The 26,700-nt window shown below is 36.1% G+C and overlaps 1 protein-coding gene across 1 annotated transcript in view; it reads left to right on the top strand.

Moving 5' to 3' along the window:
- PGR (progesterone receptor) overlaps positions 1-26,700 on the top strand; it is a gene marked incomplete at its 5' end in the record, with an annotated part of 99,082 nt that overhangs the window by 50,780 nt on the left and 21,602 nt on the right. Inside the window, one exon of the mRNA XM_079930446.1 lies at positions 19,497-19,802. Coding sequence (XP_079786572.1) covers positions 19,497-19,802 — 306 coding nt within the window. The remainder of the gene's footprint in view (positions 1-19,496; positions 19,803-26,700) is intronic.

Raw genomic sequence — 26,700 nt, 5'->3', positions numbered from 1 at the left:
AATGCCATTGGTAATTTGATAGGGATTGCATTGAATCTTTAGATCGCTTTGGGTAGTATAGTCATTTTCACAATGATGATTCTTCCAATCCAAGAACATGGTATATCTCTCCATCTGTTTGTAGCATCTTTGATTTCTTTCATCAGTGTCTTACAGTTTTCTGCATACAAGTCATTTCCTCCTTATGTAGGTTTATTGCTAGGTATTTTATTCTTTTTGTTGCAGTGGTAAATGGGAGTATCTCCTTAATTTCTCTTTCAGATTGTTCATTGTTAGTGTGTAGGAATGCAAGAGATTTCTGTGCATTAATTTTGTATCCTGCTACTTTACAAAATTCATTGATTAACTCTAGTAGTTTTCTGATGTCATCCTTAGGATTTTCTATGTATAGTATCATGTCCTCTGCAAACAGTGACAGTTTTACTTCTTCTTTTCCAATTTGGATTCCTTTTATTTCTTTTACTGCTCTGATTGCCATAGCTAAAACTTCCAAAACTATGTTGAATGATAGTGGTGAGAGTAGGAACCCTTGTCTTGTTCCTGATCTTAGAGGAAATTGTTTCAGTTTTTCACCATTGAGAATGATGTTGGCTGTGGGTTTGTCATATATGGATTTTATTATGTTGAGGTAGGTTCCCTCTGTGCCCACTTTCTGCAGAGTTTTTATCATAAATGGGTGTTGAGTTTTGCCAAAAGATTTTTCTGCATCTCTTGAGATTATCATTTGGTTTTTATTCTTCAGTTTGATAATATGGTGTATCACATTGATTGATTTTTGTATATTGAAGAATCCTTGCATTCCTGCTATAAACCCCACTTGATCATGGTGTATGATCCTTTTAATGTACTGTTGGATTCTGTTTGCTAGTATTTTGTTGAGGATTTTTGCATCTATGTTCATCAGTGATATTGGCCAGCAGTTTTCTTTATTTGTGACAACTTTGTCTGGTTTTGGTATCAGGGTGATGGTGGCCTGGTGGAATGCATTTGGAGTATTCCTCCCTCTGCTATATTTTGGAAGCATTTGAGAAGGTAGGTGTTAGCTCTTCTGTAAATGTTCGATAGGATTTCCCTGTGAAGCCATCTGGCCCTGGGCTTTTGTTTGTTGGAAGATTTTTTATCAGTTTCAATTTCAGTGCCTGTGATTGGTCTGTTCATATTATCTATTTCTTCCTGGTTCAGTCTTGGAAGGTTGTAATTTTCTAAGAATTTGTCCATTTCTTCCAGGTTGTCCATTTTATTGGCATAGAGTTGCTTGTAGTAGTCTGTCTGATCCTTTGTTTTTCTGCTGTGTCAGTTGTTACTTCTCCTTTTTCATTTCTAATTCTGTTGATTTGAGTCTTCTCCCTTTTTCTCCTGATGAGTCTGGCTAACAGTTTATCAATTTTGTTTATCTTCTCAAAGAACCAGCTTTTAGTTTTATTGATCTTTGCTATCATTTCCTTCATTTTTTTTTTCATTTCTTTCTATCTGATCTTTATGATTTCTTTCCTTCTGCTAACTTTGGGGTTTTTTTTGTTCTTCTTTTTCTAATTGCTTTAGGCGTAAGGTTAGGTTGTTTATTCAAGATTTTTCTTGTTTCTTGAGGTAAGATTGTATTGCTATAAACTTCCCTCTTAGAACTGCTTTTGCTGCATCCTGTAGGTTTTGGGTCGTATATTCATTGTCATTTTTTTCTAGGTATTTTTTGATTTCCTCTTTGATTTCTTCAGTGATCTCTAGGTTGTTTAGTAATGTATATTTTAGCCTCCATGTGTTTGTTTTCTTTACAATTTTTTTTCCTGTAATCGTTATCTAGTCTCATAGCATTGTAGTCAGAAAAGATGCTTGATATGTTTTCAATTTTCTTAAATTTACTGAGGCTTGATTTGTGACCCAAGATGTGATCTATCCTGGAGAATGTTCCATGTGCATTTGATAAGAAAGTGTATTCTGTTGTTTTTGGATGGGATATCCTATAAATATCAGTTAGGTCCATCTGGTCTAATGTGTCATTTAAAATTTGTTTTCCTTATTTATTTTCTGTTTGGGGGATCTGTCCATTGGTGTAAGTGGGGTGTTAAAGTCTCCTCCTATTTTTGTGTTATTGTCAATTTCTCCTTTTATGGCTGTTAGTATTTGCCTTATGTATTGAGGTTCTCCTATGTTGGGTGCACAGATATTTACAATTGTTATACCTTCTTCTTGGATTGATCCTTTGATCATTATATAGTGTCCTTCCTTGTCTCTTGTAGTAGTCTTTATTCTAGTCTATTTTGTCTGATATGAGTATTGTTCCTCCAGCTTTCTTTTGATTTCCATTTGCATGGAATATCTTTTTCCATCCCCTCACTTTCAGTCTGTATGTGTTCCTAGGTCTGAAGTGGGTCTCTTGTAGACAGCATATATACAGGTCTTGTTTTTGTATGCATTCAGCCAGTCTATGTCTTTTGGTTGGGGCATTTAATCTGTCTACATTCAAGGTTATTATCGATATGTATGTTCCTATTACCATTTTCTTAATTGTTTTAGGTTTCTTTTTGTAGGTCTTTTCCTTCTCTTGTGTTTCCTTCCTAGAGAAGTTCCTTTAGCATTTGTTGTAAAGCTGGTTTGGTGGTGCTGAATTCTCTTAACTTTTGCTTGTCTCTAAAGCTTTTGATTTCTCTGTCAAATCTGAATGAGATCCTTGCTGGGTAGAGTAATCTTGGTTGTAGTTTTTTCCCTTTCATCACTTTAAATATATCTTACCACTCCCTTCTTGCCTATAGAGTTTCTGCTTAAAGATCAGCTGTTAACGTTATGGGGGTTCCCTTGTATGTTATTTGTTTCTTTTCCCTTGCTGCTTTTAATATTTTTTTCTTTCTGTTTAATTTTTGTTAGTTTGATTAATATCTGTCTCAGCATGTTTCTCCTTGGGTTTATCCTGTATGGGGCTCTCTGCTCTTACTGGACTAGATTGACTATTTCCTTTCCCATGTTGGGGAAGTTTTCAACTATAATCTCTTCAAATATTTTCTCAGACCCTTTCTTTTTTTCTTCTTTTTCTGGCACCCCTGTAAGTTGAATGTTGGTGCACTTAATGTTGTCCCGGAGGTCTCTGAGACTGTCCTCCATTCTTTCCATCCTTTTTTCTTCATTCTGCTCTGCTGCAGTTATTTCCACCATTCTATCTTCCAGCTAACCTATCTGTTTTTCTGCCTCAGTTATTCTGCTATTGATTCCTTCTAGAATATTTTTCATTTCAGTTATTGTGTTGTTCATTACTGTTTGTTTGCTCTTTAGTTCTTCTCGGTCCTTGTTAAATGTTTCTAGTATTTCCTCTATTCTATTATTGAGATTTTGGATCATGTTTACTATCATTACTCTGAATTCTTTTTCAGGTAGTTGGCCTATTTACTCTTCATTTATTTGATCTTGTGGGTTTTTATCTTGCTCCTTTGCCTGCAAGATATTTCTCTGTCTTCTCATTTTGACTAATTTACAGCACTTGAGGTCTCCTTTCTTTAGGCTGCAGGGTTGTAGTTCCTCTTGCTTCTGTTCTCTGCCCCTGGTGGTGAGGTTGGTTCAGTGGCTTGTGTAGGCTTTCTGATCGAAGAGACTGGTGCCTGCATTCTGGTGGGTGGAGCTGAGTTTGTGCCCTCTGATAAGCAGGGCTGTGTCAGGTGGTATGTTTTGGGGTGTCTGTGAGCTTAGTATGACTTTAGGTAGTCTGTGTGCTATTGGATGGGTTTGTGTCCCTGTCTTGTTTGTTGTTTTGTGTATGGCATCCAGTGCTGGGAGCTGCTGGCAGTTGGGTGGAGCTCGGTCTTGGATTCAGATAGAGGCCTCTGTGAGACCTTTTGGTGATTAATCTTCACTGGGGCTAGGAGTTCACTAGTGGCCCAGAGTCCTGGACTTGGTGCTCCCACGCCAGAACCTCAGGCCCAACTTCTGGTCGAGGAACCAAGACCCCAGAAGTCTCTCATCCCAGCAATAAAGGGGATTAAAAGGAAAGAAAAGACTAACAAAACCCCAGACAAATGGTAAAAAGTAAAATCAAGCAAACAAAAACAGGAGCAAGGAAATACACACGCACACAAAAGAAATGAAAACAGAACCAAATAAGTAGAAAGGCAAGAGAACAACCAGACAAGCAAAAGAACCCAAGAATGAAATCAAACAATTAAAAAGAAAACTGACAAAAACATAAAAACAAAACCAAAGCAGAGCACCAAGTGGAGAATGAAGCAAAGAAAGCAAACCAACAAAAATGATAAGAAATTTAAAGAAAAACAGAAAAGAATAAGGGGAAGGAAGACAGAACAACAGAAAAGCAATGTAGAAATAGAAATTAAAATAATACAATAGAAAATATATTAAAGAAAAAGAAAAAATAAATAAACCCCTAAGAAATGGTAAAAACAAAATCAAATAAAAACAAAAATAAGGAAACACACACATAAGAGAAACAAAAACCAAACCAAATAAAACAGAAAGCAAGAGAACAACCAGAGAAGTAGGAGAACTCAAAAACCAAATCAAACAAAACTAACAAATCTAACAAAAACTAATTAAAACTAACAAAAACACATAACCTAAAAACAAACCAAAGCAAAGTGCCAACTGAAGAATAAAGCAAGGAAATAGAACAAGCCAATAAACATGATTAAAGAAAAAAAATAATAAAACAAATTAAAAAGGGAAAAAACACAGGACAACAGAAAAGCAAAGTAGAAATGGAAACATAAGAAAAATAAAAAATATATTAAAGAAAAAGAAGAAGAAAAAAATAAGGGAAAAGAACACAGAACAATAAAAAAGCAAAGTAAATATAGAAATATATCAAAAATTTAAAAATATGGTACAAAACACGGAGGTCATAAAAGACTAAATAAAAAATACTAAAACAACAAACAAACAAATTAAGAAAAAAACAAAGGAAGAAAAAAATCTAGAACCAACAACAGAATGAATCAAAACATAATAAAATTAATAGTAATAATTATGTTTCCCTGGGGTCTCCACTGTAAGTGTCCTTGCACACATCGTGAGCCACAGCCGACCTCTGCCTCTGGGCTGGTCTCTGGACCTGCTGTGGGCCCTGTGGGCATCACTTAGACTCTGATCTGGCCCAATTCCTGCGTGTGCTTGCCCCCAAAGTCCACAGCTGCCAGAGCTAGACCGTTTTCATTTGTGGGAACACTCATTGTCTGCTCAGATATTCCATAGACTCAGGGTCTATCTATCTGATCATGAGGATTTAATCTGAAGCTTGTATAGCTGATGGAAAGTTTTTCAATCTTCTTCCATAGTTGCCCCATCCCTGGTTTGGGAATAAAAACTTTGGTTTTATTCCCACCTCTGCGTGTGGTCCACCCACAGGAGTCTGGTCCTGAGGCTGCCTTAGAGCTCTTGGGTCTGTCTCAGTGAGGACAGGGAGCAGAGGTGGTTTGATGCTTGGATCACGGGAGCCCCTGAAGCACCAAATGTGCAGGGAAGCCGGTGGCCACAGGTGCAAGAGGTATCGCCCAAGTGAGGGCCTTTTCTGGTGCCCAGCATAAAGCACTTGAGGGCCAGCCCTGGCCATGCTTTTTTTTTTTTATTGCCTTGCATCCGGCACATGATGGCCAGCTATGAGGGGGTTTTTTTTATTGCTCGGCAGCTGGCGCCAGCGTGTGGGGAGAGAGAGGTTACAATAGTCGTTCCTCCCCTTGCTTGTGACTCAGCAGTAGTGCCCTGCTTCCATGGCAGTCCAGTCTTCCTCCATAGACATTCCCTGATGCGGATTTCCTCCCTCCCATCCCCTCAGTCCATCTCCCCACAGCCAACAGTAGTTCTTGCTCCAGGCCTGTTCTCTAATCCCCACACTCCAGCTCCCAGCCCCCTTGCACACCTGTGAACACACATCTCAGTCTGGGGCACATAGGGCCATGGTACGGACCATCTGTATATTTCTCACTCTGTCCCATCTGCCACAGATTGGCTGCTTCACCCTCTTCCAAAAGCCTCATATGCTTCTCTTCTGTCCCAATCGATTTCCCCTTCAGAGAGGGGGCTTCCCAGAATTCGGGAATCTCTTCTCTGCTTCAGTTTCCCTGGCCCTGGGTACAGGTCCCATCCCGCTTCCTCTCCCCCTCCTTCTCCCTTCTTTTTTCCATCCTACCCAGTTATGCAGGAATCTTTATAGTCCTTTCTGGTGTCCAAGGTCTTCTGCTAGTGTTCAGCCAGTGTTCTGTGAGAACTGTTGCATCTATAGGTGTATTCTTGATGCATCCGTGGAGAGAGATGAACTCCATGTCCTCCTCTCTTTCGCCATCTTGAATCTCTTATAGTTTATTTTATACATGCTAGTTTGTACCTCTTAATCTTCTACCCCTATGTTGCTTCTCCACTCTTTCCTCTCCCTACTGGTAACCACCAGTTTGTTCTCCATACCTGTGAGTCAGCTTCTTTTTTGTCATATTCACTAGTTTGTTGTAGTTTTTAGATTCCACATATAAGTGATATCATACAGTATTTGTCTTTCTCTGACTTATTTCATTTAGCATGATACCCTCCAAGTCCATGCATGTTGCTGCAAATGGCAATATTTCATTTTTTATGGCTGAGTAATATTCCATTATATATATATATACCACATCTTTTTTATCCATTCATTTGTTGATGGGCACTTAAGTTGCTTTCATATCTTGGCAATTATAAATAATGCTGCTATGAACATTGGGGTGCAAGTATCCTTTCAAATTAGTTTTTTGTTGGGGTTTTTTTCAGATATATACTCAGGAGTGGAATTGCTGGGTCATATGGTAGTTCTATTTTTAGTTTTTTGAGAGAAGTTCATACTGTTTTCCACAGTGGCTGCACCAATTTACATCCCCACCAACAGTGTACAAGGGTTCTCTTTTCTCCACATCCTTGCCAGAATTTGTTACTTGTGTTCTGTTTGTTGATAGCCATTCTGACAGATTTGAGATGATACCTCATTGTGGTTTTGATTTGTATTACTACAATGATTAGCGATGTTGAGCATCTTTTTATGTGCCTATTGTACATTTGTGTTTCCTCTTTGGAAAAATGTCTATTCAGTTATTCTGCCCATTTTTTAATGGGGTTGTTTGTTTTTGATGATGAGTTGTATGAGCTGTTTATATATGTTGGATATTAACCCCTTATCAGTCAAATCATTTGCACATATTTTCTCCTATTCAGTTGGTCGTCTTTTCATTTTGTTTATGGTTTCCTTTGCCATGCAAAAGTTTTTAAGTTTAATTAGGTCCCATTTGTTTATTTTTGCTTTTATTTCCTTTGCTTTAGGAGACAGATCCAAAAAATATTGCTATGATTTTTGTTCAAGAGTGTTCTGCCTATGTTTTCTCATGAGTTTTAGGGTTTCTGGTCTAACATTTAGGTCTTTAATCCGTTTTGAGTTTACTTTTGTATGTGGTGTTAGAGAATGTTCTAATTTAATTCTTTTAGATGTAGGTGTCCAGTTTTCCCAGCACCACTTATTGAAGAGAGTGTCTTTTCTCCATTGTATATTCTTGCCTCCTTTGTCATAGATTAACTGACCAAAGTGCGTGGGTTTATTTCTGGGCTCTCTATTCTATTCCATTGATCTCTGTGTCTTTTTGTGCCAGTACCATGCTGTTTTGATTATTGTAGATTCGTAGTATAGTCTAAACTCAGGGAGCATGATTCTTCCAGCTCTGTTCTTTCTCAAGATTGTTTTGGCTATTTGGGTTCTTTTGTGTTTCCATACAAATTTTTAAAATACCTTCTAGTTCTGTGAAAAATGCCATTGGCATTTTGATAGGGATTGCATTGAATCTGTAGAGTACCTTGGGTAGTATGGTCCTTTTCACAATATTAATGCTTCTAACCCAAGAACATGGTATATCTTTCCATCTGTTTGTGTCATCATCAATTTCATTCATCAGTGTTTTATAGTTTTCTGAGTACAGGTCTTTTACTTCCTTAGGTAGGTTTATTCCTAGGTATTTTATTCTTTTTGATGCTATGGTAAATCGGATTGTTTCCTTAATTTCTGTTTCTGATAGTTTCTTGTTAGTGTGTAGAAATGCAACATATTTTTGTATATTCATTTTCTTTATTTAAAATTTTTTTTCTCTGTCACCTCCCATTTTATCTTATTCTTTTTTGTAATTTATTTCATCTTTTATTTAATGTTGTGTTTCTCTTCTTTGATTTCTTGAAACTTAGATGCCGCTTTACCTTTGAAATACAGTTGAAAGGATTGCTTCAGGCCATTTCCTACAACAATTCTGACTCTAATTTGTATTCATCTGATTTTTAATTTTACATTCCCTTTTTATCATTTCTAAAAATATTTTTGCTTAAATTCTGTACAATATGCCTACTACTTACTACACATTTAAGTCTATATAATTCTATCTTGGCCTGCTATTGGACTTAGTAATTGTTAGCTGGTTCCCCTCAACTTCCTTCCTTGTTTGATTTTCCCTTTATAATTTGAGCTAGAAGACATGAAATCTCAGCTATTTGATTTGGTATGGAAAGAGGGAAACAGTGGTTGGGGACATAAATGTAACTTTGAAAGGTGTACACAGCTGGTTTGCAGACATTTGTGACCCAGACATTCTACTATGAAATATACTAGACCTTCTGCACTAGATTATGTCTTTTACTGAAGGGAAATTCCACTTAGATTTATTCCTATTATTCAAGAAGTGGAAGTAATATTGCAGGAAGCCAGATTATTGTTCAAGCCTTTGTGACAAACAAGTTTTTTTGTTTCTGTGCAATTATTAACTTATTCAACAGAATGATTGAGTATTACTATATACAAGGGACTGTGCTGTCATCAAGGAGCTTACGTTTTCGTTGAGGACAGAGGTAATTACCAAAATAATTATATAACATAAAATACTGTAGCCTGATAGAAGATGATAAATGTAAAGAAGAAAAATAAAACAGGGAAGCAGGTTTGAAGATGTTATGGTAAGTGTACATTTGTCTCTGCTCAGTCAAATACAATCAGTAACTCCAAAATAATTCCCAGTTTTCCATTACTTCTCTCTCCTCTACCTCTTGTCTGGTCTTCAAATTTAGAAGACCAGGTCATGGGGTAAAAGTAGTTGGTGTGACCACATAGTCCTTATTCAGTTGGAATAAGGACCATGTGGTCCTTATTCCATGCAGTCCTTTTACCTTTCTATTATGAAAATGGACTTAAGGACTTATGTTCTTTGCTTTCCCTGTAGCCTTCATGTGTGCCAAGTGAAGTGCCTCTCACCCACCACTTTTAACATACATTAAGGTGTACTACATGGATTTTGTAAATGTTTCTGAGTTCTGCATTCTATTCTGTTGATCCATATATCCATTCCAAGAAACTATTAATAATTCAATAGTTTGGTTTAATATCATGTTTGGGTTATGGTAGTATTATTATAAATTTTAATACATAGCATGGCATATATTAAAATCACAGTTGCTCTTTTAACAAAATTCTCTTGGCTACTCTAACACACATTTATTCTTCTCAATGAACAATAAAACTATCACTTCTAATTCCAAAAAACATTGGATTCTGATTGAAACAGTATAAAAATTATGTATTAATTTGAGCAGGATTGACACTTTAAGGTTTCCAATTCAGGAACATATGCTTTTCCTTAATTCAAATTTTTGTTTTGTGTTCTGTGACAGCATCTTACAGTTTTAATACAGGTCCCATGCTTTTCTTCAACATATTCTTGAGTATTTTATAACTTTCATATATGTTGTGGTAGAATATCTTCTATTTTTCAAGTGGTAATTATTAAAAGTGGTAAATCTAGTGATTTTTATAAACTTATGCTCTTTCTAGCCATGTAACTAAATTATCTCAATACGTTGATAGGTTATTAGTAATCCTTTGAGTTTTCTAGATATATAGTCATTTTATCTGAAAATAAAGTATTTCATTATTAATATAATGTTTGCTGTTGGGTTTTGATAAATAGTCTTTATATGTTTATCTCTTTATTTTACTTTGAGGTTTGTTAAAGTAATGATGACTCCTAATGTGGCTTGCAGGATCTTAGTTCCCTGACCAGGGATAGAACCTGTGCCCCCTGCAGTGGAAGCAGGTATTCCTGACCACTGGACCACCAGGGAATTCCTGACTGAGGAATTAACAAAAAGCCTTTACATTAGTTTCCTATTGCTGCTGTAACAAATTACACAAATTTAGTGGCTTAAAACAACACAAATTTATTATCTTACAATTCTGGAAGTCAAAAATCTGAAATGGGTCCCAATGGACTAAAATCAAGGTGTCAGCAGGACTGCATCCGTTTGGAGGCTCCAGGGGAAAATCCATATCCTGGCATTTTCCAGCTTTAGAGGCTGCCCAAATTCTTTGGTTGATAGTTCCCATCGATGTTCAAAGTGAACAACAGTCAAGTCTTTGTCAATATGCCATTTCTCTTAATCTGAATCTTCTGCTTCCCTCTTTCCACAAGTACTCTTGTGATTCCATTAGGCCCACCACGGTAATCCAGGATACTCTTATGTGTAATGTCAGCTGATTAGCAACTTTAATTCCATCTGCAAGTTTAACTTTCCTTTGATATCCAATGTAACATATTTACAGGTTCCTGAGATTATAACCTGGACATCTTTGAGGAGATATTGTTCTGCCTTTCACAGCCTTTTTATCATCTACTGGTAAAAATCATGTGATTTTTCCCCCTTTGATCTGATATGATGAATTATCGTGGTATATATTCAATGTTTAACCAACCTTTTCTTAGAACAAGCTCTGTTGAGACATAGTATAGGGTTCTGTTTTTAATTCTGCAGAATTCAACTGCTGATGGCTTATTTAGAATTTTTAGCTATATAATCATAATTCAGTTTAATCTTTATTTCTAATATGATGTCTTTAAGGTTAAGGTTGCTTCATAAAATCTACAGGGAAGGTTTTGAGTTTTTCCTCTACTTTAAGATGGTATCAGAAATTTTTTGTTGATAAAGAAGATAAGACTTGGGCTGTGAAACTGGTATCAGAGCCAATTTTGGTAATTTATATTCTACCATAAAACTCTCCATTACCTGAATTATCAAATTTATTTCAGGAGAGTTGCACTTAATATTTTTTTTATTCTTCTAATTATTTTAGTATATGTAATTATATCTCCTTTATGATACATCGTATGATACATTTTTCTCCTTTTATTTATGGTTTACTTGACCTTTTCTTTATTATTAATGTCTTAACTGAATGCTTATTTAGCTCATTTGCTTTCTGTCTTTTTCCACAACAAAATTATATACTCCTATGTGTATATTTTTTATATTTGACTGCATTCCATGTTTTTTTTAATATTTATTTATTTATTGGCTGTGTCATGTCTTAGTTACGGCATGCAGGATTTTTCACTGTGGCGCGCGGGCTCTTTGCTTCTTTGTGGTGCACGGGCTTCTCTCTAGTTGTGGCATGTGGGCTCCAGAGCACTTGGGCTCTGTAGTTGCAGCATGCAGGCTGTCTAGTTGTGGCATGTGGGCTTAGTTGCCCTGTGGCATGTGGCATTAGTTCCCCGACAAGGGATCGAATGCAGCGTCCCCTGCATGGCAAGACAGATTCTCAACCACTGGACCACCAGGGAAGTCCCCATGGGTTTTGATTTGAAGTGTTGTCTTCTTTTTGTTAATGTCTAGACAATTAATAACTTTTACATTAATTTCCTCTTTGATCAAGAACTTAATTAGAAAAGTGTGAAGTGCCAAGTTAATTAGTTAATTTTGATATTTTTAATGATAATATTTAATTTTTAATGATATTTAAGAATATAGTAAGCTTTCATTTTTTAACAACTTATTAAGGATTCCTTGTATATATTTTATTTTTAAATTCTCTATATCTGTGCTTATTAATTATCCTATTTACATACAAAATTTGAAAGAAATATATGGGTATTCCCACTTTGTGTTTTTATCAAGTTTTTCTTTTTTGAGGATTTTTCTGTTTTAATTATTTGACTAGTATATTGTTTGCTATTAAAGGCATATACTTATATCATCTTTGAGGGCAGAGTACCTTTTATCCTTTCTTAATATCCCTACTTTGTCTCATTTTAATATCTTTGGACTTGAATTCTGTTTTATCTGTTATTACATTTTTACTTCTGCTTGCCACATTTTGTATTTTCCTGCTTCACCTTTCTCATCTTTTAATTTTCAGCTTATTTTCCTATTTTTTATTGTGTTTCTTGTAAAAACTACAAACAGAATTTTGCAACCCAAGCTGACCTTCTTTGATGTCAACAGGGAAATTTAGTCCATTAATATTTGTTGATATAATCAATATATAAAATTTTTATTTCTTCCAACACATGTTCTGTTCAGTGTGTGTGATACTTCCTCATTATTACCTCTTTTCCCTTTTCTTACTTTGCTGGCTTGGTCATATTTCTTTTCATTTCACTTTCCCCATTCAGTCCTCCTTGTTAAATTGGAAGTTTTACTCTGCTTTTCCATTTTGCTAGTGCTTACATTCCCATCCTGATGTCATAAGTAAATCTATATTTCTCATTTATTATATCAGAATTAAACAGTAACTATGACTGATCATTTCACCAATTATTTTATTAACACATACTAAAGAAGTTCAGAAACTGTTTTCCCTCTCCTCTCCAGTTTTTTGCTAAAATAAATTTTTATTATTAGGCTATATTTAAGCTGTCATTTCTAATATGTCTCTTCTCTCTCAAGAACCTTTCTTAACACTTGTCTGATAAATTCCTACTCATAGGAACATCATCCATTCAGATTCAGTCATATATACTGTAAGAATAATTATGCAATACTTTATCCTTTCTTTGCATGTTGTTTGAATGTCATATTCTTTCAGTTTTTCCAGGAAACTTCTAGCTTGAATTTAGGGTCCTCCATTCCCTTGTACAATTCTGTAGGTTTTCTGATTTTCTATGTGTCCCTTAACAATATTCTTGTTTGTTTCGACTTTGAAGGCTACTACATACAGTTTAGCTATAAACATTCTTGCACATGTCTCCTGGTGTTCATGTGCAAGAGCTGCTGTAGTTAAGGTATGCCCTGATTATAATATATGTTCATCTTGGCTTTACTAGATAATGCCAAATTGTTTTCAAAGTAGTTTTACCAGTTCACACCCCATATCAACTCTGTATGAAAGTTCCTTTTTGTGTGTCTTTGCCATTCTGGATAGGTTGTATTTCATGGTGGTCTTAATTTGCATTTCTCTGGTTACTAATGAGATCAATTGTATTTTTCTTGCCTATTTCTATTTTTCTACCTCTATAAAATGTCTGTTCATGTCTTTTCTTTCTGATTTATAGGAATTCTTTGTGTATTCTGGGTATATATGTTACAAATATCTAATTATAGGATGAGAAAGAACAGCCTATGTGATAAAGTGGTATTTGGGCATAAACTGAAGTGAAATGAAGAACAAATCTTGCAAATATTTAGGAAAAGATAATTTCAGGCAAGGGAAACAGGGTAGAGACCTGAGGTAGGAACATATTCAACAAGTTCCAAGAACATGGGCATCAGTATGGATGGAGCTGGGGAGACTGTAAGAGAGACTGCCTGTGCAAGATTATGTTGGGCCTTGTAGAGCTTGATAAAGAATTTGGACTTCATTCTAAGTAGGCTGACTGGTCACTGAGAGTCTTGAGCCAGGAGTAAAATAATCTGTAGTTTTTAAAGTCTCACTCAGCTGGGTAGTGGATAGACTGTGGAAGTACAAGGAGGAAAGCTGGGAAATCAACCAGCACATGTAGCAATAATACAGCTCTGATGATGGTGGCTTAAATTATGGTGGAAGAGTGGAAATGGGGAGAAATGATTGGATTGGGGTTATAATTTCATGGCATCCACCAGGATTTGCTGATGAATTGGATATGAAGTGAGAGAATAAGTGAAGTATCAAGGATGACAGCAGAGTTTTTGTCCAGAGCAAGTGTGTAAATGGAGTTAAAAAATGGAAGCTGCAGTTCTGGGGCAAGTGTCTCAAAGTTTTGTTTTAAACATATTAAGTTTTGGGGGGTGTTATTAGACATACAAGTGGAGATACTGAATAGACAATTAAGATAGTTAAGTCTAGAGTTCCCAGAAAAAGTTGAGGCAGGAGTTATAAATTTGTAATCATTCCATATCTATGTGACATTAAAGATAAAAGAGTAGATGCTAACACCTATAAAGAGAGTGTAGCTATCTAAGAGAAGTCTGAGGACTGAGCTCTGGAACTCCAAGACTTAGAAGTCAAGAAGATGTAAAAAGCAAGCCTGAGAGACTAAAGGAGTGGCCACAAGAGTGAGTTATGTGGAAGCCAAGAGAATAGATGAAGGAAGTGATGAACTGTGTCAAGTACCACTGATGGTTTGATTAAGATAAATACTGAGTATTGACCATTGTATTTTGACCAGTGGAAATCATTGGTGCCCTTGCCAAGAACAATTTTATTGGAGTAGGGAGTAGTAGAAAAACCTGACTGGAATGGGTTCAAGGGAGAATGGGAGGAGAGGAAGTAGAGAGAGTAATTTCTCTTCATGGGGTGGATTGTGCATAAGAGGGACTATCATGCAGACAAGAGGGCAGACAATTTCAGAGAAAAGTCATTGAGTAGGTGAGAAGGAATAAGATTTAGTGCTGAAATGGTAAGAGCATACGCAGTTCATGCGTTGTAACAGGAGGGAAGCAGAGTATAGGGGTACCAATATTATACATTGATTACAAAGAAAATGTTCTCCAGATGGATCTCCTCTTTTCCTAAGCCTCAAAAAATCAGTTCCTCTGCATCTGATTCCATCCTCAAAATGATGTCCATCAGATTGAATGAAAGACAACTATTAAGTCCTTCTCCCCATCTTCTTATACCCCCATGCCCATCCCTAGCATTTGAACCTGTCTTCCCTCCTTCCCACAAAACAATGAAAGCTTCTGAAGATAGATGCAGTGGGGTGGGAGAATAGTGGGTGGGAGGTGGTTACTGGGCCCACACACCTAGTTTCTACTTAGGTTACCAGACCACCAGGTACTGTTATTTTTCAGAAGTACATGAGTAACATTGCAATACAGAGTCATTCTAAATTTTTACTGAATTCTGAGTACTTTTTGCCATTATCTAGTTAATCAATCAACAATTATATAAAATTCTATAGATTTGTTTGTTATATTATTTAATAGTGATTTTTATACATGAAGACTAGGAATCATTTCTTTGAAAGACTACCTTATATAAAATCCAGCAAATCAAAAAAACAAATCACATTGCTGTTCACATTATCTTTTTAGTACTCTTCCTGTGATATTCCTTTTTCAAGATCTAGGTTAAGTCAAAATAATAACTTCAATAGCTGAACAAATATTTATTAGTAGTCCACTGTATGATAGATGGTTTGGAAAGCTTCAGATCTACATTGGTAAATAAAAGAGACCTGGCCCCTATCCTCATGTGTCAATTAGCCTAGCAGAGGAGGAGGCTGTGTGCTCTGAAGGAAACAAATGCAGCAATAGAGAATAACTACAGAAAGACATAATAATGTATTCTTTCATTCATTCAGCAGAGATTTATTGAGGCACTGCCGGACACTGGAGAGAATATACAAAGCTGACAAAGAGGTGGTATCTTCTCTGACGATCACTGTCAAGAACAGGGGAACTTTTTCATTAACCCTCTTCTTCTCTTAACATTATCTTCCCTTGGGGACTCTGATTTGTATCTACAAATGTGTATGTGGTTACAAAAATTATGTATCTAAATTTTAATCTAATTTCATCCTCTTTGGGGCTCTGGACCTTAACTTAAAGTTGCCAGTTGTGATAGAATTAAAGGAAAACAATACTTTTTATATTTTACTCTATGATGAAACAAAGGCAATTTAAAATTAAGATTGGTGCAGATGTACATGTGTCTTTACAGTTCCTATTTTATATAATGTCAAGAGGAGCTAAGGTTAACTGTATTTTTAATAACAGCTAGTTATTTTATTTAACTTGCTAAGAGAAAAATCAGTGACTGCATTGCTTGACAATGGAACTAATGAGGTCCAAATCATAGGCTTGATCTCAAATGCAAACCTCATAGAGAAAAATATTCTAAAGTAGTGTTTTCCAAACTGTTAATCTCATGAGATACTAGCAGGTTTTTCATCAAGTGAAAAAGACAGATATACTTGGGAAACACTATATATTCATATTATTCTCTTAGAGATCCATAATCCATACAACGTATTGAAGGTTCTGAGATACAGTACTAAGTAAGGTAAGGATATCACTTTAACTTTTCTAATACAGCATTGCTTAAACATATTTGACCATAGAAGGCTTTGTCGTTTGTTTGTTTGCTTGGGTTTTGGAGGGAGGAGAAAAGAGGTGATTAGGAACACTTTTTAATATCAGAAAATGCAAACTAAATGAAGTTACAGTTTCCCTTCCTCTCTCAATTCTTTCTGAAGTCACAGCTAACATTAGTGAGTGTCTGCTATATGCCAAGCACCACATACTTTTACACATTATTTTACCTAGGCTAATGGTGGTATTGTGAGGTAAATGCCCTGTTTAATAGGTGAGTAAACTGATACTTGGATAAATAAAATAATCCACCCCAGATATAATGCTTCTAAATGATAGGATTCATACCCAGATATGACCAACCCAAAGTTCATTTTTCCCACATGCCACATGTTCATAAGCTGTAGATAAATGGAAAAGTTATTACATCTCTTAAGATTTATTTTTGGGAAGACCAAACATATTCATTGTAGGGGGTGGAGGGTAGAGGTGGCAAGATTGTAACAATTTAGCACTTTAGGAAAACATCTCTTAATAATACTTTACATTTATTCAATTCTTTAAGTTAATTCTCCTGATGTGCAAAGTTCTCCCTTGACATACACTGCTTGATTAGCTCCAGAAGAGTCATTAGCCTGCAGATTTAGAGAAATAAAACCTATGTGAAGGGGCAGCAGTGTGGTCTAGTGGAAAGACCATAGTCTTCCCCTGACCGTTCTATTTAATGTCCTGTTCCCTCAAGTCACTCTCTGTTACATTACACGTTTCACTCATAGTGCATACTATTGTGTGGTATTATCTTACTCTTTATTTGTTTGCGGGCCCTCTCTATCTTCCCACCAGAATATAAGTCCCATGAAAGCAGATACCTTGTTTGATTACTCAGCTGTAGTTTCAGGACCTTAAACGGTGCCTGGTACATGAAACCACTCAATCAGTGTTTTATGAGTAAGTAAAAGAAAGAATAAAATAAATTAACCCTTGATTAATATCTCTGCTTTGGCATTTATTATCTCTATAAACTTGGCCAATTACTTAGCTTCTATAAACCTATTCCTCATCTTTAAAATGGAAATGCTAGTGTTTATTTCAAACCCTTGAGCTGCAAGTTAAATTACATAAGATAGATATGTAAATGATCTAGTTCAATTGTAATTCATCCTTCAACTTTGCTTTTATCACATGTTCCCCTTTTTTTCACTGGGATTCATGAAAAGACTGGATCACAAGCAGAAATGTGAACATTTCTATATTAATTCAAACTGCATTATATATAATCAGCATGTTAGGAAATTGGAATTTATTTTTGGTGTAAGACTTTTTACACTGAACAAAATGTAAAACATTTGCTTTAGTTTTCAGTAAGAATCCATGGTTTCATAGTGTAATCAAATCCTGATAAAACCAGAACTGAAAGGGCATAAAAAAGAGAAAAGGGGTTAAAGTAAATGAAAAAGAAAACCATTTTGGAGTTATTATTGGGGAGGGAAGGGGCTGATAGGATGTATGTCTTATTTTCTGCTAACCACAGTATTTTAGGATTGGAAGGAATCAACCTTTGTGCTCTTTCCCACAATCTCTTGCCTAGACCTCTTTTCCAGAATCCCACCAAATGACCATGAAGTCTCCGCCTGAAATGCCAGAGAGATTGTGTGAGAAAAAGTTTGGACTTCAGAGTCCACATAACCCAAGCTCTATCACTCTAACATTGGGCATGCCATCTTCTTGACTCTTCATTTTCCCAAATTACAAATGGAATTAATAATACCTACTTGTTGTGAGGCATAAATGATACATATATAAAATTCCTGGCATATAGTAGATACTCCACAAATATTACTTCCCTTCCCTCTGGTAACTCATTCCTTCCCCAGGAAACTTGTTTGAAACATCTCCTTAAACATTTCTGGATGCTTTCTATATATTGACCCCATGGCATTTGTTTCTCTGTCACCTATCCATTCTAACACAACTTTGGAGGGGGGTGGTTTATAGAACAAGTGTAATCCTTTTTCTTTATGACAATACTTGAGCTCAGAAATCACAAAGGCAAATGCTTGCAGAGACCAGGCAGGTAACTTAATTGGGCAGAGTGACCTGATTTAAGAAAATTGACCAATGGCCTACTACCAGTTTGTGGTAGGAACGGGGACATGTTGGAGTGTCTGTGCCCCATTCAAAAGCAGAAGCTGTAGCTTGGCTCTAACAGATTGTCGCCACCCAGCTAATTCAGAGATGCTTTCATAACTCTGGAAAGAATTGTGTGAGCCAAACAAAACATGTCTATGAGCCAGAACAAGGATTAGATACAGCAAACTGCAGCCTCTGCTCAGATGATTGCAAACCATTATCAAGCCTTCCTTAGCCTTTTTTCCTGGCTTAAACAGCACAGACACTTGATACTGTTAACTAGCCCTTGCCTGTCATAGAGCAGGTGGGAGCTGTAGTCCAGCCTGCCCTCTGATCACCCCAAGGCACCTGGGAACCAGCAGTGGCCCAGTTTTACATCTTGGTCTCCTTCAACCAGTCCTCATGAGGCAGATTTCTACCCATCTCCCTGTGTCAGACTGTTTTTCTTCCTAACACACGACAATTCAGCAAAATAGAAATTCTAGAAATTGTCCAGAAATACCAATGTGGCCTGACCAGCACAAGATGTAGACTCTCTCCTCCCTTAATTTAGAAATTAGATTCTTAACTTTGGGTCCTTATATCTCATAATAGTCCATGTATTGATTTCAAGGAATTTCAAATGATCATGAGTCCGCTGAAATTGTGCACAAGATTTTGTGGGGTTTGCATATGTATATGCATATCTTTTAACAGATTCTTAAAAGAATAAAACTCAAAAGGAGATTCAGCATCTACTAAACACTATGTTTTAATTATGTAGTCTGTAGCATTAACTTTGGGAAGGCAGTCCTGTCAGAATATTGACCAACACTGAGCTTGGTTTCTGCTAAAAGCCATTTGTCTTTTCTACGTGTTACTGTGAAGCTCCATAACCTTGCATGGGATACTGGTGTAATTACCCACACCCATCAGCCCAGTGAATGCTGGTGTAATTAATTCTTTAATCCAAGTCTGAGACCTAACATTTTTACTTATTGTATCTCATTTTATCAGATAGATGCCAAAGCCTATAATGCTATAATTTTAAGAAAAATCATTCTCTGCTGGAATATTTAGTTTCTATGTATTTATATTACCTTCCTTTCTTTTTTTCTTCTCTGTAGGTCGAAAGTTTAAAAAGTTCAATAAAGTTAGAGTTATGAGAGCACTAGATGCCGTTGCTCTCTCACAGCCGGTGGGCATTCCAAATGAAAGCCAAGCCCTAAGCCAGAGAATCACTTTTTCACCAAATCAAGACTTACAGTTGGTCCCCCCACTGATCAACTTGCTCATGAGCATTGAACCAGATGTGGTCTATGCAGGACACGACAACACCAAACCTGATACCTCCAGTTCTTTGCTGACAAGTCTGAATCAGCTAGGCGAGAGACAACTTCTTTCAGTAGTCAAGTGGTCTAAGTTACTGCCAGGTAATAATTATTTGTATATAATAGCATGTAATAAAAACTTTACTATGGCTTTTTACTAGTGGGTGGTTAAATAAAACAGTCTGTGCAATAAATTAAACATAGTGTAAACAGGGTGTTTTAGTATGTGTTTCAGCAGTTCAAAATATTTATCTAGGACTCTATATTACATGTTACTTGTCTAGGGCCCTACTGTGTGCTATGGAAATACAAAAGACATAGATAACATTTTGAGTCTTGTTGATGAATCAAGACTTACATAATGAAATAGTTACGGATTAGCATAAATCAATATGTTAAACCATAGATAATATGGTTCAGAAAAAAGACAAACTGACCATCTTCTTAGAAATGTCTAGTTCATTCCAAATCCTAATTTAACCAACCTCACATGGTTGAAAATAAAACTGAATGTACCTATTCATATAACAAATCAGAATAGTATTGAGTATAGCAGAGTATCTAAAGTCAATTAAGAAATAAAATTCCTAAACATAAACAAATAATTTGGACATAGAAAAACCTCCAGTCACTATTTTCTCGAATTTATACCTAGACAGTGAGAATTTGGCTTATATCATCATGAAAGGATTTCAGTCATTTTATTTATAAGCTACTTTTGCTCTCTCAGCACAGCTCCATAGGAGCCAAGCAGTTGAAAGAGTTTACAGGGGTGCAGTTCTCACCTGGCTAAATCTTAGAGTGCAAAGCCAAGAGAATACATGGGTAGTAATTACTTGTGGAGGCATTAATCCCATAATTAGAAATAGAACATTTTTGATCTTTGTGTCCTTTTCCAAAGTTACTTTCTCTTCACACCAATAATATCCTTATACTCCTTTAGACCAGTTTATTTTTCCAATATCTGATTAAGAATTATACATAATAAGCCATTTTAGTCTCCAAGTAAATTTAATAGTCTTTTTAAAAAAGAATTCATTTCCCAATTTGCCTTAATATTATTTCTCAGTTATTATTCTACCTGAAAGGTTTGAAATACTATAGATGAATTGTTATTGAAAATTCAAGTTTACATGAGACAGAAAGAAAAATAGATTCCTGTTTGTTGAATCTTTTAAAAAACACATGTTGAGAAAAGTTAATTAGATTCACTATTCTGGTGAAGATAAAGTAAAATCAAAAATCACAGTGTCCAGGTCCTTATTAGCTTCATTCTTGCTGAAAAGCCTTGGACAGGTAATATTTTTTTCCACTAGAAAAGTTCTGAATTTTTTTTTTTAAGTTACTGTAAAGTGGTTATCAAATTTGATAGACCTTTATTAAATTAAAATATTACAATAACATTGGCGAACATTTTCTATTTAAAAATATGAGTGTTTGGTTCTTCCCTGGTGGCACAGTGGTTGAGAGTCCGCTGCCGATGCAGGGGACACGGGTTCATGTCCCGGTCTGGGAAGATCCCACATGCCGCGGAGCGGCTGGGCCCATGAGCCATGGCTGCTGAGCCTGCGTGTCTGGAGCCTGTGCTCTGCAACACGAGAGGCCACAACAGTGAGAGGCCCGTATACCGCAAAAAATATATATATATATATATATTTTTATATATATATATATATAGAGAGAGAGAGAGAGAGAGAGAGAGAGAGGGAGAGAGAGTTTATGTGTTTAAACTTTTCTGTTTTTCTATGATTTGGAAAAGGTTATTTCTTTGATGTTTGTTGATATAGTTCATATTTCTTTTGTTTGCATTTTGTACGTTCTCTATTGTTTAAAAATATTCTACTGTCATTGGCAAAGTTAGAAAATAAACAGTCATAATTCCAACAATAATTTATTCATTTTGGGGAAGAGCTAAGTGAGCGTCTTAAATTGAAACACTATTATCTCTCTAGATTTTTTATCCCCACACACCCTCAAAAAGAGTGAGAGAAAATCTTTACATTGTATTTGGTGGCAACATTTTTAATGTTACAAAATGTAATTTGTGTGTAAGTAAACAAGAATGATGGCATCACCAGTATTACATGTACTGTTTTCACTAACTGTATAATAAGGGAAACATTAGGATTATTAAAGTATAGTGTGGCCCATGGTCTTTCAAACCATATTTTCATGGTCTGAATTCTGGGAATAACTCTAATGAATGATTAAAATAATCAGTGAACTAGAGTGACTATATCAACCTCTGTGAAAGGACTCTGAAGGACACATATATATATAAAGTAATCTGGTATACCATTAGCTACTCAAAAGCTGTCAGTTGACTTTAAATCAGAGTACAGTTTTTATTTACTTGATTCACTCAGTAAGTGTCTATTGCATACTTCCTGTGTGCAAGACTTAACAATTAAACAGTGGTGTTAGAAAGAGAAGCCAGAAGGCTGAGTGCATGGTGTGAATGCATTTTGGTGCAGCACATCCTAGCATCTGGTCATCAGTTTTGTACATAAGAGGAACTTATTTTATCCATTTCACAGACCAGTAACACTCACATGTTACTGGTCTGTGAAAGATGGGCTTGGTTAAGTGAAGCTTATTAGTAGTCAGTTTACTTATTTACAGTGAAAAAAAAAGATGCTGCTAGGAAAACATGTAGGTAGATCAGGTAATTCTTTCACAATAGGAAAGTGTAGTTGGGAAGTCAGCTTATGATCAGATTTCAGGCCCTCTGAGGCATAAAAGGAGAAAAATCTGCCTTGAAGATCTGGGTGAAAGGAATCATGGTCCTAAACTAAACAGGGACAACACTTCTTCACAGGATCATATGTTCTCTGGTTAAGCTCATTTGAATAGCAGACCTGTAGGGATTTGAAGTTAAAATACTGTATATAATAAGTGTTTGCTCAAGAAATAAAACTTGTAGATTATATGTGTTTATCCAAATAAACCAATGCCCTTTAACTTTGCCAAGAAAAAAGATAATATTAAAAATTTCTCCGGAGAAAAAAAGATCAGCTGCAGAATGATAATCATTACCAAGGTGACAGCATGCATGAGGGCCTCAAGGCATGTATCTGCAGGTCCCTGAGAGGATTTATGTTGCCTGGTCAGGGATTCTCATTTCACCTTTGTCTATGCTTTTCTTTTATCTTGGACCTGTTACAATAATTGCATTGTATTTAACATTGTTCCCATAGTATTTCAGAGATATCTTTGTTTCTATTTAATGGAGACTTGCAAGATACTTCAGCCTCATGACAGTACATTTACAAGTGGTCTCTTAGGATACATTGCCTCTGACATATTGTACCTATACATGAATGATTTCCCATTGACATTTAGCTATAATTTCAGTGGGTAATGTTTTCTTATTTGAAACTTGAAGCAATACAATATTTACAAAATTTAAAAAATGAACAAGACATATTCCCTCTGTTAAGGAACATTCAATCCAACGGAATATAAGACACCCAAACAACTATACAGTTGACCCTAGTACAATGTGGGAGCTAGGGACACTGATCCTCCGAGCAGTCAAAAGTCCACATGTAACTTCACAGTGAGCCCAGTTCTGCATCCACAGGTTCAGCCAACTGTGGATCATGTAGTACTGTAGTACTGAAAAAAATCCTGGGTGAGTGGACCCAGTTCAAACCCATGTTGTTCAAAGGTCAACTATAGACGTATGTGAAAGTGGCATAAGATACAGATTTTTAAAAATGGGGACAGAAGAACATTTTTGGCTTCAGGGACAAAAGAAGGATTCAGAGACAAGGTTTCAGTTAAAGTACACCATGAAGGAGAAATGAGACTCTGATAAATCGTGGTTAAGACAAGAAAGCATTCTGGATAGAAGGAATAGTGTGGCTGGTGGTGTAAAATAAGGAAGTCATGAGGTATGCTTGGCAAACAATGAATTAGACCAGCATAAGAATAGTTCTCAATCTTTTCAGGTGTGAAGGTCCCTTAGTAACATAAAAAAATGTCATCATGCCTTCCCCCACGGCATAGTAATTAAAACTTTTAATAGCTGTTGATTGAGAAAAAATACATTTGTGCATATGGTTTCTCAAACACTACTGGCCTCCTGGGGGTTTCATCATCCAAGTATTAAGAAACCACTGACAATAAAGTTATATTGGGGAGAGTGGCAGAAAGTAAATTTAGAGGCATACATTATGGGCTGAGTCAGGGTAGGCTTTGGAAGTTAAATCATTAAGTACTCATTCCCAGTCCAATTTCATCTTTAAATATTCTTCATCCTGTATATTAATACATTGTAGCAGAATTGATGTGACAGAGAGGTTTGCGAGAAATATTTCCTTTTTTATAAATGTTGTCTTGATTCTTCTATTTAGTTGGTGAAAAAAATCTATTCAGGTCAATGCTTTGACATTTTTAAACATACCTTACTTCTTGGTCTCAGCTAGCCAGACTACTTGCAATCATCAATATCAGAGGACTCGAACAGTCCTTTGTCTGGTTTTCTGCCTTTGAAGCATGCCAAAATATCTTTTGAGTCAGTGATAGGCATTGCATGTGTGACAAAAGATGTTTTTCTCTCGCCCCAAATCAAGTGAATAAATTAAATTACTTTCCCCAACAAAGTGATAGAAAAGAAATGAGATTAGCTTTCTAAGAGTAAAGTCAGGCTTTGATAATACTTTTATGAAGACTTTAAACAATGATTTTTCTGATATCCTATTCCACTGACATTTCTATTGCCAATGTCGCCAAAATGTTTTACTTATCAAATCAAATGAATACTTTCAGCCCTTAACATGTTTCACATGCCTCTGGGGCCATTGCCAAAGTAACCATGTCTTGCCGAACCTCTTCCTTTGGCGTTCGTCACTTGCCTTCCAGACAGATATGTTTCTCTCAATTTACATATCTCCTGTTTCCTTTGTGGATTTGTTCTGCCACTCACACCATGAATTTAGCATTTCCTGGTTCCATCTTATATTCCATTAGTTTCTCAGTCTGCAAGGCTGGATGTGCTCACTCATGGCCTTGTTTTCAACTACCACTATATTCCGATGACTCCTAATTACATGGTACCAACCCAGACCCTCTACGGAACTACTGGACCATATATTTCTACAGCTTATTACACATTTCCACCTGAATGAACTTCCAAGCCAATATGACCTTCTGCTCCGTGAGCCTAAGGCCTTTTTCTGTATCTTGAAATGGCACTGCAGACAGAATCTTGATTATAATCCTTGGCTTACTTTTCTCCTTCACCTCCTGTCTAATTAGTTATCAAATTCTGTCACCTCTGCTTATTATAGATATGATTCATTATCCACGATATTTACACTGCTACTGCCTTGAGCTAGTTTAGGTCCTCGTCATTTTTTCCTAGATTTCGGTCGTCAGACCCCTGACTGACACTATTACCACAGTTTCACACTACCCCCAAACCATACTCAATTCTGCCACCAGAATCATCTTTCAAAAACAATTATAATCAATTATGTTATTCCCTTCCCTTTCCAGAACAAAGCCAGAGTTCTTAGCCTTAGTACCCCAGGCCCTTCTGTGATCTGCCTCCTGAGTTTGCACATTTTCTCTCACTCTCCCACTTCAAGCACCTTAAGCTTCAGTTCCCACAAAGCTCTTTGCTCGATTTCCTGCCTTTCTTCGTCCATATTGTTTTCCCTACCTGGAGGCCCTTCTTTTCTCCTACATCTTCCCCGGCTAGTCCCTAACTAGCCTTCAGGATGCTAATCAACCTTCCCCTAGAAAGATTTTCCTGCGCCTTCCCAGACTGAAGCCAAAGGCCCTTTTTCTCTCCGAGCACTTCACCCTTGCCTTTGTCAACCACACCACTGTCACGCTTCAGTAGTAATTATGTTCTACTTATCTGTCTGTCTCACAGACTACAAGTGTTAAAGGCAGAAACAGCATCTTTCTAGTCTTTATGCCGAGTTGCAAACATAATGCTTCATCCCAAACAGGTGCTTAAAGAATATTTATAGAAATTTAAATTTTGGAATTGGTATGAAAGAACTATGCTGCCTTAAATCATTACCCATCATGTCCTTATTCATAATGTCATCATACATATGTTGGTGATTACATTTATTGTGCTGAAGGTATTTTGTGTTCCTTAAAGTTCATGCTTTGTGTCATAAGGTGCTGAGGTAGTTAGTGCTCTGCCCTTGTTGTAGATTAACTATTTCAGTATGAGACAGTTTTTAGAGGAGCACAGCCTGTATATTTTATTGAAACTCTGGAATTAAGCCAGGAGAACCTAGGAGGTCATATAGGCCATGTGTTACTGTACACTTTCTTTTCAGTTTTTTCTTAGGCATTAAGGATTGGACAGCTTGTGACAGAAATTATCAAGTCAAGTCACTTTAAAGGAAAGGGCATTTTTCTTTACTACTTGTTGAACACAATTACGGGTCATCCATCACTTCTCTGTGTGAAGGTTTTCATTTTGATCCTCATCTCAAATGTACTGAGTTTACCTGATCATTATCATCAATGGGAATTTGATCTCAGTGTTCCCGTCTTTGTTTCAGTATAAAGTAATGAATGATATTACAGTTAATGGTAAAAAAAAAATTGCACTTCTGTACCAAGTATGTTCAAGTCAATTTAACATTGTACATTTATCTCAGATAAGCCCTCTAAAAGGGGGAGTAAATAAAGCTATTTTCTGAGTTGTTTTCCATTCTGTTAAATAGAAAGAATATACTTTCTGCTATAAATATTGGTAATTTCATAAGTTTTAAGTTATTTCAGCAAGATTTGCCTTTTATATTATAATATACTAAAAATAGACCAAGTCTATATGTGCCTCCCTTGAGAGGGTCTTGCTTTGCAAAAATTAGGAAAGTTTATTTATTTCTTATCAAATGATCCTAAACTTGGTGGAAGAACTAATTACTATTACTATAAAATATTCAGTTTACAAGTGGCATTTCTGTATTAGATCTATTGTATTGACTGACTCATAATTTTTTTAAAAAACAGAGAGGTAAAATAT

This window comes from Stenella coeruleoalba (genome assembly GCF_951394435.1).
Source record: "Stenella coeruleoalba genome assembly, chromosome: 8".
NCBI classification, from domain to species: Eukaryota; Metazoa; Chordata; class Mammalia; order Artiodactyla; family Delphinidae; genus Stenella; species Stenella coeruleoalba.
The sequence above is the reverse complement of the archived record's forward strand: the minus strand, read 5'-3'. Positions and strand labels throughout refer to the sequence as shown.